This window comes from Haliotis asinina, chromosome 11 (assembly GCF_037392515.1).
Source record: "Haliotis asinina isolate JCU_RB_2024 chromosome 11, JCU_Hal_asi_v2, whole genome shotgun sequence".
NCBI lineage: Eukaryota > Metazoa > Mollusca > Gastropoda > Lepetellida > Haliotidae > Haliotis > Haliotis asinina.
In genome coordinates, this window is record NC_090290.1 from 49,731,848 (window position 1) to 49,745,996 (window position 14,149).

The 14,149-nt window shown below is 39.7% G+C and overlaps 1 protein-coding gene and 1 pseudogene across 1 annotated transcript; both read left to right on the plus strand.

The window, feature by feature from the left end:
• The first annotated feature begins 261 nt into the window (after positions 1-261).
• LOC137255828 (glycoprotein-N-acetylgalactosamine 3-beta-galactosyltransferase 1-like) lies at positions 262-3,737 on the plus strand. Its single transcript, XM_067793394.1, has 2 exons — positions 262-915; positions 1,819-3,737. The coding sequence occupies exons 1-2, from the start codon at positions 313-315 to the stop codon at positions 1,957-1,959; spliced, it is 744 nt and encodes a 247-aa protein (XP_067649495.1). The 5' UTR covers positions 262-312; the 3' UTR covers positions 1,960-3,737.
• Positions 3,738-9,120: 5,383 nt separating this feature from the next.
• LOC137255502 (glycoprotein-N-acetylgalactosamine 3-beta-galactosyltransferase 1-like) lies at positions 9,121-9,897 on the plus strand (annotated as a pseudogene).
• Positions 9,898-14,149: the final 4,252 nt, after the last annotated feature.

The window sequence follows — 14,149 nt, forward strand, 5'->3', positions numbered from 1 at the left end:
CCTCTACCTGATCCTGCGAGAAACGGGATCTGGGTGTCAGACCCCCAGGCCTGGTTAACACATACCCACCGCACATAAAGGAAGTGATATGTAAGCTAATATGACTATATCTTAACCATGGATGTTACTGCAGGTTAGATGTGTTTTATGTGTTCCATGTATACATGTTGGAAGACCTAAACCACCTGCACCTATAGGAAATGTGAGCTGGGTTTGAACTGATTTCAATTTTTATCTTGCGGTTTACTTTTGTCAGATGATGACGCAGTCGCCAAATCCCTATTTGAGAAGGAGCGCGTGTTGTGCTGGATAATGACGTCGCCACAGAACCTTGAGTCAAAAGCACGTGTAGTTCGCGATACGTGGGCTAAACGTTGTAACAAGGTTGTTTTCATCAGTTCCACAACAGATCCCAAGTTTCCGACAGTTGGCTTAAAGGTCGCTGAAGGCCGAGAACATCTGACAGCCAAAACAATTCAAGCCTTTCGTTATATTTACGAGAAACATTTTAACGATGCTGATTGGTTCATGAAGGCTGACGATGATACCTACGTTATATTAGAGAACCTTCGATACTTTTTAACGTCACAGAAGAAGACGGAACCTGTATATTTTGGCCACCATTTTAAGACAATCGTTAAACAGGGTTACTACAGCGGCGGAGGGGGATACGTGCTGAGCAAAGAGGCTTTGAAAAGATACGGGGAGAAAGGTCACGACCCCAAAATATGTCGACAAGATGGCGGTGCTGAAGACGCAGAGTTCGGCAAATGCATGGAGAATCTTGGGGTGAGGACAGTGAACTCTACAGACGCCCTGGGGAGGAGCAGGTTCCACTGTTTCGACCCTGAGACCCATCTGTTTGGAGGTTACCCTAATTGGTACAAAAGATATGATGCCAATGGTGCCAAACAGGTAACGTACAACAGATCTTTTACAGCCTTTGCTGTAAATTGCACAGCAATAGATTAGCCTAGAGGTACAATCGTTCACTCATTTCACAAAAGAAAAGGGTTCGATTCCCTTGTGAAGCCCATTTCTGGTGTCCCCAGATACAATGTATTGCTGGAATATTGCGTAAACCCATACGTGACGTTATACTGACTCAGATCACTAATAACAATCGTTTATTATGAAGCTGATCCAATAAATCATTTAAGTCTGTTTTGCAAAGTGAACATTATGCCACAAATGGGGGTAATGTCTGTGTACCTTGTCGTATCTACATCACTGGAATGGTGAAAGGCTACTCAGTCGGAGACTGTAGTCCTTAGTCGCCCTGCTCGCAGTCACATTATCTCAGACAAACAGTTCAGGAAGTGTGGAGCGCTGTCATACCATCAAAGAAAGTCAGTACAGGAGATGTGGGTGTTTTACACTGCATATAGCGTTCGGGCAACACAAAACATCAGGTTCTTTGGGCCATTCATGTCATTACAGATACACACTACAACGGATAACATACCTAATTACCCACAAGGGGATGACCAACGGCTGCACCTTGGTACTGTGGGCAAAACCGACGAATCACAGATGGCTCATAAAAAAAACTGTAACTGGGGCTCCATACCTGTAGGGAAGGAGACCTATTGTAATTATTTAGGTTATCATATATTATTCTGCCGTAATTTTCCAATCATAGCTTGAAAACCAGTGGTAGGAATGTCTTTTTAAAAAGTCAACAAGGTGTATAAGGTGCCCAAATTGCTAAATGTGTTACCGCACAATTCCCAAGGATTCCAGTTTAGTTCAGATTTTCAATTTCCAAAGCAACAGTTGTCAGATTGTTATTATGGTTTCTTTTCACTATTATTTCAGGGAACAGAGAGCATCTCCGACTACGCCATATCCTTCCACTACGTGCCCCCACAGAAGATGTACGCTCTGGAGTTTTACATCTACCACTTACGACCGTATGGCATTGTGTCCGGAACCCAAGACATTAACAAACATACGTAGAACGTACTGGAATCTCTAGACGTTGAGCGTACTTGTGGAGTAGACTGAACAGCTGGATTGTGTGTAATGTTCTGGCATTTTTGTACAGAGAGAATAACAAATTTCAGGAGTAATACATCACTTGGATTGACTTATGCATCGACCGGCACTTGCAGGACTTCATATTTAACTAGACTACTTGACGTGACAATAACATTATTCATTTCAACTCGTTTGCTGTCCAGATCATGGCCCTGAAACTTTTCAGGGGCTTGTAACGCAAGAAACAGGCATCAAGGTATACACTAAACACCAAAAGAAACGTTACACCCCCATCTTTATTACGGGAGTACCTGTCATAGCTATCGTTGTGATGCTTCTTGGTGTGTCTATGGCAACCCCAGTCTCTCTGTAGCACTGCCAAACATTATAACCGTGATACAGTGGCATCCGAAGCTGCTATCCACAGTCAAAGACTTAAATCTTAGAAATGATTCTTCTACAATTTTACACATTCTGCAACACTTGTTTCTTGTTTTAATAGTTGAAAAAATGATGAATCCATTTATTTATCTCATTTTCAGATCAGAATTTTATTTCAACCTTTCTCTTAGACATGTAAATCACTATTATAGGTTTAGTTGCTAAGAAACTGGACGATTTAATTCTCCTGAAAAAGATGTATTTCACCTGAATATGAATGCATTTGAGAAAATATTTTTCTTTCTTTGCATAAAGCTGTTTTGTTCACATTTCTTGTAAACTAATCCCTTCTAACATATCTTTGACAGTTTTTCAGCAATTCATAAATGTAGCAGGGTTACGTTTCTTTTGGCATTTGGTTATACTGTCACTGATGGGATCTTAGCCCTTTATAGAAAAAGGGGTGTAACGAGATCAATACACCAAGGGCAAGTCCAAGAATATACCCTATTACAAGTTCCATACAACATGAGACATTTCACTAAAGTACTTTTGGAAGCTCTAAAGTCGGGATTTCTCGATTCCGAACCGAGGATCTGTGCATATACCTTGAGGCCTGTGTTTTGAGTTGCACGTCCATGTGCGCAGCTTATTACCATGTTCTGTTTTCATTCATCCTGCTCGTACATCTTCCCGTTTGAGGTTACAAGTTGTATCACAAGTTACTATTCAAACTGTTTAAGAATGTGAAAAGTGTCGTACTTTTTGTAAGGCACCCCTGTTAGAGTGCATAGGATGTGACAATCTGTCACTCGAAAGTTACAATGTTTCATGTCACTCCAACTCAACGAATATCGAATCAGTTGCTTCACTGAATGTTCTAACGCGTCGTTTGAAGTGCCCATTAAGCACACTAAGAGTTGAATTAGGGTATAAATGACCTAACTACTTTAGATTAATATATGACTATGTTCCCCTATGTTTTTCTTTGCAGTATGCATGGAATTATTTCTGTGTCTCTATTTTGTTTAAGAACCGTAAAGATCGGGGATAGAACAGGTCTTCAGCAATCCATGCTTGCCATAAAAGTCGATTCTTGTCCTAAGAGGCGACGAATGGGATCGGGTGGTCAGACTCGCTGACATGGCTAACACATGTCATCAGTTCCCAATGGATTTTCATGCTGTTGATCACTGGCTTGTAATGCCAACACTCGATTATTTGCAGACCGCCGCCATATAGCTGGAATAATGCTGAGTGCGGCATAAAACTAAAGTCACTCACTCATCATTTTGTTTAAAACAGATTGTAATATTTTACAAGCAGAACCAGTAGTGTTTATTATTTAGTATGATTTAAAGAAACTGTGTTATCTTTCTTGTTTTAAGTAGTTATTTTGTTCTACATGAAATCCTTCAAAGGGACACAAGTCGCTGTTCGGGTTGTCCGGGAATAATACCAGTGGGTTAGGAATAGTGTCTGCTATATGTCGAAATAAGAAAACAATTTTTGATAATTACTTTTGAAGCCTCATGCCCAGTCTAAATTGTACTCTTGAAAAATGAACATAATGCCACATTACATTATTTTCTGCATTCTGCATTATTTATACATTCTGCTTAACCTGACGTATGACATGTTTAATTGTTTGCCTTAAAGGTCACATGCAACCAAAAAATCAAACATAATTAAAACACAATTATCACCTATTCATGACATCTAATATACATTGCTGCTTGTTAAAAAACGAATAAACAAAATTGTAAGCGTACAATCGCGATTCAAAAGTGCAATATTTTGTACTTGGGCTTACTTCCCTTGAAACGAAGCCCTCGGGAGACCGAACCCTGTTATAGCGGGTGGCCGTGCACTCAAGTGTAACGACGACTTCCGATTGGCTGGTTCATTTGCTGATACGCTGAGGACTGCTTGTGTGTATACAGAAAGATGATCTGTTTGATGGCCTTTTATAAGTATGGCCAGTCACAAGAAAGTAAGATTCGTTATGGGTAACAGCTTCTTTTAATGTACTTGATGCATCGTTTCAGTATGGATTCATATACTGTTGTCAAACAAAATCATTTACACTAGAATAGGTTGTTATCCCTAGTGAATGTATATAGAGATGTTGGGTTTTGTAAATACACTAAATGAACTACTGCGTGACTGGAAAGTGTCATTCGTCCAAGCACAAAGCAGGACTTGAAAGAGTTTGCACCAGTTTCCGTCAAATCCAGTCATCCGACAAAATGGCTGCAGTTCGTTTGCAACCCACAGACATAAAACCTTGCCATGTGTACAAGTATCACACCTGCCTAATTACATGATGTGGCAGGGACTGGACTCGGGTGCACGAGTCATAAATCAATATATTTTGTTTATGGCCCATAGCAAATTGCATGTGGTCAGTGATTGAAGCTCTCTATTGTACATTGTCTTTTTCACACAGGCAGACATACAGGTGTCAATAAACAAGACATTGAGCTTTCTCTGTGACAGAGGCTGCTTACCTCAATCAACAGGTTTTTCTTATGTAACGAGTAGATTATTTACTTGTTTGTGTACACAACCAAGATTAGACTACTGCTCACGACCTCATACTCCGAGCATGCATGCTGTTTCAAGCTCCGCGAACCTATTCACTGCGCATGCGTTATGGCCGCAGCGCAGCACAGCTGTTGAAACCAGTTTACCCCAGCGCTGGGGGAATTTAGTGAATCGTTTGAACTCCGATTTCGCGGACTTTTTTTCATCGCGTTTTTTTTCAACTGTATAGACTGAATTGGCATTTTTCATTATTTGTTTCGGTATCAGAATCTGCAAAGTTGTGTTTTACGTTGCATGTGGCCTTTAATTTAACAGTTACGTCTTAAATATAGATCCTGTTACATAAATAGACCACGAACTACTTCACCATCAACCTATGACCTTCACTAGATTGTGAATGAATGAAAATCTGTACTTGCGACTGAATAAATGGTATCCGACCGACGTGTGAAAAATACAAGTTGCTGCTAAAACCACATTATCGATACAAACCTCGGTGCCCCGCAAAAGCCACAATGAGTAAAGTAACCAATATACCTTTTTTATTGAAATGGAGTCATCCATTACTCAAAACGAATTTACATTAGTAGTATTAAGACTGAGGGTTCTGGATCTGAAAGATTTTAGGCACTGTCCTTTGTTTAGTTTGATTATGATGAGCGGTTTCTTTACATTTGTTAAGTTTTTAGTTGACATATTATAACATCGGTTCTGAGATAAAATGGTACTTGCCAGTGGATTATTCTATGGGGAAAGGGCAATCTCAGCTTTAGCCCTTAATAAAGAGTATTTTCTCAATGTTTTACGTATCAATCACTTGAGTTATTCATTGACAGACTGATTTTTTCAGATCTTTTATCTCTGGATTAACCAATACGATTGTGTACGTGCTTCTTTAATCATTCATTTAAATCATTCATTCATTTAGATTTGACCATATATTAAAGTACTGTTATACTTTATTTCACAAGCATCCGCAGACCGGGAACTGTTTCGAGAAATGGTGTTATTAAAGGCGTTATGGTTATGTACATAATTAGTCCTTGTGACATTCTGGAATTGTCAACAAATTTAAAACACGCCGCCTACAGAATCTTCTTGTGATCATCACCCTGTGTCAGTTATTAGTTTACACACTTGGATTATCAGAAAAACATGGTCTCATCGTATGTGATATTTTTGCCGGGTTTGTGAGTAAGGTTAGTGTTACACCGTTTTAGCAATACCACAGCTGGAGACACAAAAAGTGGGCTTCACATGGGACCACTGTGGGGAATTGAACCTGGAATTGAACCCGCTCTTCGGTGTGACGAGCGGACTCCTTAACCACTCGGCTACGCCATCGCGCCCTGTATCATAAAGGTCAATGAGTTTTGACTGAGAGTTTAGACTAGACTCTGCCAAAAGTGAGTTTCTATCGTTTCAGCGTGAGGATCTAACAAACTCTTTTGGGGTGAGTAGAGTTAACTCTCCAGATCGAGTGCCTTCTTTATGGAATTATTCGTATTTTTCGTACGCACCAAGAAACAATGTTGCAAACAGAGAGAAATCTATCCTGGGCAGTACACATTGATGGGGGATGGGTATCAAGATCCCCCAAACCAACAATCTTTTTAGTTTGCACTCGGAACTGCCCGTGTATGATATAAACGTAAACACAATATAACATCACCTCCATATGGAGCATCTGTAATATCTTCCCCGCAGATAGGTAACTCTGTGAGTAAAAATGTAAAATTATAGTGAGATTTCAATGCATTATTTCTCGAAAACAACTGGACAATACAAAATCATTCTTTTGTCATATATATCCTCTGGAAATAATGGAAGATTATCTGTGAAGTAAAGTTTCTTCTTCAAAGCTAGAATAATTCAGCTTACTGAGTGAATGAACTGCTTAAAAGAACGATCCATTGCCAGTGGACTCCTGAATAGGAGTGTTTTACAAAAATCGCCTAAGGTTAGCTGTATTTCACCTTCAGTGTGGCACATTGTTACAGGCAGACAGACAGATATATACATGTATGTAGTTAAGTTAAACAGTTGGTTAAATCTCATACTGATTTGGGACATAAGGTTTTGGATGATGTTTGTAGAAGGGGCAGAATTGCTACATATTTTTGCAACTCTTTTCAGTGTGTCTGGATATGCTTTTAGGTTGTAGCACAAGTCTAAATAAAACACTCTACTGTATTTCACTGAATATGACAAGTACGACTTGGATCATTGTTACAAAAATAATGACATAAAGATTCAACAAAACTTCGGACCATCAGCTACAATGGTGAATTCAATTATCGTAAATATATGTGTCAAGACACTGTTTATCCAGAGATCCAGAAGAGCAATTTTGCAATAAATTCATCTACGGTATTTGTCTGGAGAAGCGACTGATGGGATCTGGCAGCCAAGTCATCAGGTGCGTAGGTCGATGCTCATGCTGTTGATCACTGGATTGCCTTGTCAACACTAGAATATCGACAGACCACCGTCATATAAGTTGTTTCAAAGGCATTTAGAAGTTGGAGGAATCAAACTAAAAATGCTTTATGGTTCAACTTCTTTATTACACAACGTTTCGAGACAGATCCTAGTCTCTTCTTCAGGTGACGTGAGGGTAAAACTAAAGGGTAGTAATATATATACACATAACAGTAGACCGATAACAATGGGTAACAAGATATACAGGGTTCTATTATTTTATTAATTGATGTGCAGGCTTCGATTGATTGATGTACAGGCTTCAACTTATGTACTGGCTTCAACTGATTGGTGTACAGGCTTGTGTTGATTAGGTTAACGAGTTACAGGTAAAGATGTTTGGATAAAGATTAGTCACTGAGGATAAGGTGGTTCCATGCATTGGGTAAGTAAACACCTCCGTCTGTTGATTGAGGGCTTGCTCCGCTTGACTGACCTTATATAATAAAGAAGTTGAACCATAAAGCATTTTTACACTGTCATATAGCTGAGTGTGGCACTAGACAACAACCCCAATGCCATGAGATAAGGATAATCTCATTCTGCCTTCAGAAGGAGACGGTGGGTTGGCGGTTTGAATACAAAAGACATTACATATAATACTTATTGTTAGCCTGCCTTGTAGTCAGCATTAGGGAGGCAGAAAAGCACCGTAGATCGTAAACGTTTACTACTTGAGTGAAACCCACCAGAACAGGAAGGCCACAAGCAGGAAATGGTGATCAGCGACAACCAAGGATGCAAAACCACTGGCCACAAATCCACGACGAAGGGACACAGTTTATCACAATGGAGTATGGCCCAACTGGGCGTGTGTCTTACACTTCATATTATGTATGTCAAAATGATCTCCAGCAATCCAGTGCTTGTCATAAGAGGCGTCCAACGGGATTGGGTGGACAGGCACGTCGGCTTACTTGATACAAAGTAGACGACAGCTGATGCTTGAGAATTGTCCACGTCACAGAAGCTCGTCTTTACTTGCAAGAAGCACCACCCATTTTACAGGCTGGTAAGTGACGCAGCAGACGACACCTCATGAAATAGAGTTGTCCTTCTTACCGGAGCTGCGATCTTTATACGCACGTAACTCCACCCTCTCACAGACTCATGAGTGAGAAAGCAGACGACAGCTCGTGTAAGAGAACTGCCCTTTTTTACCAGAGCCCCATACTTTACACGCACGACACTCCACCTTCTTAAAGAATGGGGGCTGACAAAGCTGACGACAGCTCGGGTACGAGGATTGTCCTCGTCATCGGAACTCTCACTTTTACACTCCCGAAACTCCACCCACTTAGAGACTGAGGGTTGAGAAAGGAGACGGCAGCTGATGTAAGAGAATTGTCCTTGTTACCGGAGCTCCATCCTTTCAGACAAGGGCCTTACACAGACGTATTTGTTTGAACTAGAAGACATCAACTCAGATGGTACACAGTCGTTGGTGGACGGTTTGGTTTACAAATAGGAAACTGTATGGATATATGCTTGAAAGTAAGCGAAATATGTCAGTTAAAAATGTAACAGCAGGCAATGCTGTTATGTGAATATATTACCAACAATTAGATATGGTTCAATTCTTTCATCTGTATTCAACAGTTCAGTTGCTTTAGTCAACTGGGGGTAGGTAATGAAATGAATACCTCGCATGACATAGTTTGTAGCGACGTACCAATACGTTTGTAGCGACTTACCAATACATGTGATCGACATTCTTAGAGAAAGGCAATTATGTTGCGTGTCACCGTTCTAGGAGGGTTCCGGCTTTGGATTGGAGTCCTTGTGGCAGTAGTGTTTGTGCTGATCAATTTGAGGAAACTTCAGCCGAGTCCTGTTGCGAATTATGGACGCTTAGATTACAGTCTCCGTCTTCTCAAACAGAAGACGCGTGTACTGTGCGTGGTGATGATGCCACCAGGAAGCTTGAGCACGAAAGCGCCTGTTGTCCGTAGCACGTGGGCCAAACACTGTACCAAGGTCATCTACATCAGATCGGAGATCGATTCCAAATTCCCAATAGAAGGCGTTCGAGTTGACGAGAGCCGCAAACACTTGACAGCCAAAACGATGCAAGCTTTCCGCTGCATCTACGAAAACCACTTTGATGATGCTGACTGGTTCATGAAAGCTGACAATAACACATATGTTATTTTAGAAAATCTCCTGTACTTTCTGACGTCCCAAGACAAATCCCAACCTGTATTTGTCGGCCATCATTTCAACGTATTACTAAAACAAGGGTTCTACAGTGGTGGAGGAGGGTATGTGCTGAGTAAGGAGGCGTTGAGGAGATATGGTGAGAAGGGACACGATCCCAAACTGTGCAGGAATGAGGGTGGTGACGAAGATGTAGAGTTCGGCAGATGTATGGAGAACCTGGGGTTGAGGACAGTCAACACAACAGTCGCTCTCAACAGAAGCAGGTTACATCGTTTTCGATTCTATATACATCTGTTTCGTGGAACTCCTGACGTATATTTTGTGTAGGATGCACGGGGTGCCAAATAGGTATGAGAGGTACTATTTCCTTTCTATTTGACAGGCAGACAGATAGTTTATTTGTATATAGTACATCTGTGAAAAGTCTTAACAATGCATATATGCGGTACCTGTAATTTCGTATGTTGCTGTTACATGATAAATCTATAGACACTCATTTGTAATTTACATTACTTTTTCTGAACCTAAGTATGTGGTACAACACAATAGCTACATTAAACAATAGGTCCGTATCTTCTATTCGGAGCAGCATACATAAATTTTGACTCGACGGTTGGTTATGAAAGAAATTAGGCAGATATTTTTCTCTAATTTCTGAGTATTATAAGTAGTACATGGTCCGAAGTAAAAAGCTCCACCATTCAGAACTGTTACCGTCATGTAGATTTCTTTCACAAGTGAGTTTTGTTACGTGTATGTATAATCTATCCAGACATGACTGTATGCATTGATTGGTTACTATATGAATATTCAAGTTATTATGTCTACAAACTGTAATAAAGTCTTTTGAAACCTGTATACGTTCGTATGTTTTTGTATTGTCATGTCAAAGGGAAGTAACCCTACTGTAGTTGTGTTCATAAAAGTTCATTTCAGTAGTCCGTACGTTTCACTATCCGAACGTTTTTGATGAAAAACAGAAGCGTTCGGATTAACGCGGCCTGACTGTACATGGTACTAATCCTTTTGCGATAGATTGCAGAATGGACACTGGGTATCTATTGAAGTTACAGTTTTGGCAAATCGTACGGCTTGGGCTTTAAAATTGTGGGCATTACACCTAAATTTAGTGAGCTCACGCTTAAGTTGTCGTGATTTAATCTTTGAAAAGTAAATCTGTATTAATACAATATTTATATTCTGTATAAAAGTTTACAGACGTAGATGAAGTTATTGTATTGTACCAGTCTTGTTGACAAATATCTTTGCATCTCTGCTTGAATACTTCGATGAAATATTCTGCATTGCTTACATTTTGCGCGAGCCATACATTTCCAAAGCCATGACTAAAAAGGAATATTTCTGACGAAGGAAACCCAATTAGTATCTCCTGTATCATCTAATGTATAAGCATTTCTTAACTGCATCGTGAATATCGTGAAATTGGTTGTCTCATCAATCTTAGTCAATATGATATAACCCGACAGCGGGCGTTAGTAAATAGTGGAAAACGTCCCCATTCAGCTAAAATAACCTTGTTCGCGGTTCTGTAACCAACACATAACAGGAACTTACAGAACTATGAATGTATCTTTTTATTTATCCTAGTGCCCCATATTTCAGAACCGTACATCAAAATTGGTTGAATTTTCCCATCAAACAGTTTAAAACTTGCGTGGATCGGTAGTTCTTTGTATTTACATAATATTATGAATTTCTTTATGACGTGTAGGGCTCATTCGGCTTGCATAGATAGTGTTTCACAGGCTCTGAAAAATATATTTCTACAAGAAAATGTGATACCTAAATATTTATAATATGATACCACCTCCAATGCCTGGCCGTTGAGGCACCATTTTTCACTGTCGGAAATTTTACCTCCATGTTTGAAAACCATTACTTTAGTTTTACTCATATTTATCTCGAGGCCCCATTTCATTTAGAGTATCTATCTTACATTGTAACTGGACAACAGAATCAGCAAGGATCACGACATCATCTGCAAATAGCAGCACTGCAAGATCTCTGATATGTTCGTTAATAAATACACCTCTCGTACCATTTCGTATCTCGTATCATATTTCCTTTATTATACTAGGCGTTCAGTTGATTTGCAGAATACGATAACAGCAGACAGCAGGCCTCTGTCTTCGAGATATACATCATACGCTATAAACTACACACTACACCCTTACGACAATGAATTAATATGGTCGTACAGTTCCTTGAATTATGGAAATGGCGTTCAGTTGATTTGCAGCATATGATAACAGCAGACAGCAGGCCTCTGTCTTCGAGATATACATCATACGCTATAACTACACACTACACCCTTACGACAATGAATTAATGTGGTCGTACAGTTCCTTGAATTATGTGCACCTGGAAATGATGAACTAACGAATGCGTGTCGATTGTGAGCTAACATGTCGTAATAGTAAGCTAACACGTGGGAATAGTGCGCTAACAAGCGGCAATAGGCAACTAACACGTGGCAATAGTCAGTTAATAGGTGGAAATAGTCAATAGGTGGCAAAACTGAACTACCAGTTGGTAATATTGAACTAATACATGGAAATAATGAACTAACACGTGATAATAGTGAGTTAACACGTGGCAGCAGTGAACTAACACATGGCAATAGTGAACTAACAAGTGGCAATAGCGAACTAACACTTGACAACAGTGAATTAATATGTGGAAATAGTGAGCTAACACGAGACAATATAGACAACCAACACATGTACATGGCAATGTGAACTAACACGTGACAATTGTCAACTAACAATTGGCAATAGGGACCAAATAAGTGGTAATGCTTAGCTTGTACGCGACACTAGTGAGCACACGTTGCGTTTGTGAGCTACCAAGTGGCAATAGTGAAATAGCACGTGACAATAGTGAACTAACCCCTGGCAATAATCAACAAACACGTGACAATAGTAAGCTAACACAAGGCAATAATCAACAAACACGTACGTGATAATAGTCTGCTAGCTTATGACAATCGTGCACTAATAAGTGGCAATAGTGAGTTAGTACGTGACAATAGTGAACTAACACGTGACAATAGTGAACTAATGTGAAATATCAACGCATATGTCGGCTGTAAAAATGGAATGTATGGCATTGTCTCAAGATAGCATAAATAATGCTTTTCTTCCTTTAAGGCGTTGTCCCGGTGACGTATCTCTACTGGCATGAATTAAAGGGGCACTGATGCGGAGCGAATAATGTTTCTCGCCAACGGTCTAATTACGGAACCAAACTGCAAATTGGTCAGCGCCCGCTCCTTCGACCGTGACGGACAAAGGAACTGGGCTCCTGTCCATATTAGCCGAATTTCTTCACCCGAAAGAGTCAGGAGGCCGGATGCCCATCATATGCCATTATTTAAAAATATCCATGGTATTCCTTGTCTGATCGTAACAAAATATCCCAGCAGTGTCGTTTTTTTCGGACGCTTGGATGGTATAGTTACTCAATTTGGTCCTATTTCTGTGTTTTTAACCTCGATATTTAATCATGTTACATGAAAATATGATGCTTGGATGGTATAGTTAGTCAATTTTATCCTGTTTCTCTGTTTTTAACCTCGATATTCAATCATGTTACATGAAAACATGATGTCTGCAGGCACGTAGCAAGCCATTTGTTTCAGTACGGAAGATTGCAAAGCTTCATATTTAGGTAGTTTTGAGTGTTGGTTCAGCTGTGATAGCAAATATCATACGTAAATTTTGGTAGCTATGGTAGCTACAATGGTTTATTATTTATGATAATAAAAACACACAGTTGATTTATTTGAATTCGTAAACAATAAACGATCACTTTGCCTTTGGTAGAGAAATCTGAAAATTTTCTTACGTCAAAAAACCCCCTTATTTCACCTATTTACCCAAGTACACAGCAAATGCCTGTATGTATTACTTATGTAACGAAATTCCGTTGGTATTCTCAAAACAGTTTCGGCCCATAAGTGTTTTGAGGCTGCATGCGACACAGAGATTACATCTTCCTTGCTGTAACTCGCGTTTGATGGTGTAAACCTACACGTGTTATTTGTCATCATTCTCTGGATGGTCAATTAATGAATTCATAACAGGTATAATTAGTAGTAACACCACTCAGGTTACTCAACAAAGGTTCCCATTTGGCATTTCTCCTGTCTGGAGTAAATACTCAACATTATAAATTAAGGTCTGTAATGGCAAATTTATTGTATGTTATGTAATATGTGCTTGTAAGTGATGCAAGAGGGTTTATCAGCTGAGTTACAAAAACAAACATCGATCAAAAGATTAACCGATAACACACTGATTGATTAATTACTTTTGTCAAAAGGTAGTGTGTGTAGATGACTACACCCTGTCGTAAAGTGCGATTGTAAAAACAACATCCTCCCTTCAAAGAATTAACCACCCTTGCGTTGATTGATTGCTCTTTATTGGTTAACTAAATTACTTAGAATAGCGGACATCATACAATAGGTGCCAGGTGTGCTATCTTGGGTGACCAGTGAGAGGTTTATCAGGTTTTCACCAACGAAAGACGTGAAACGATGTGTTGCTCTAGACAGTTGTGTAAGACACGCGACACA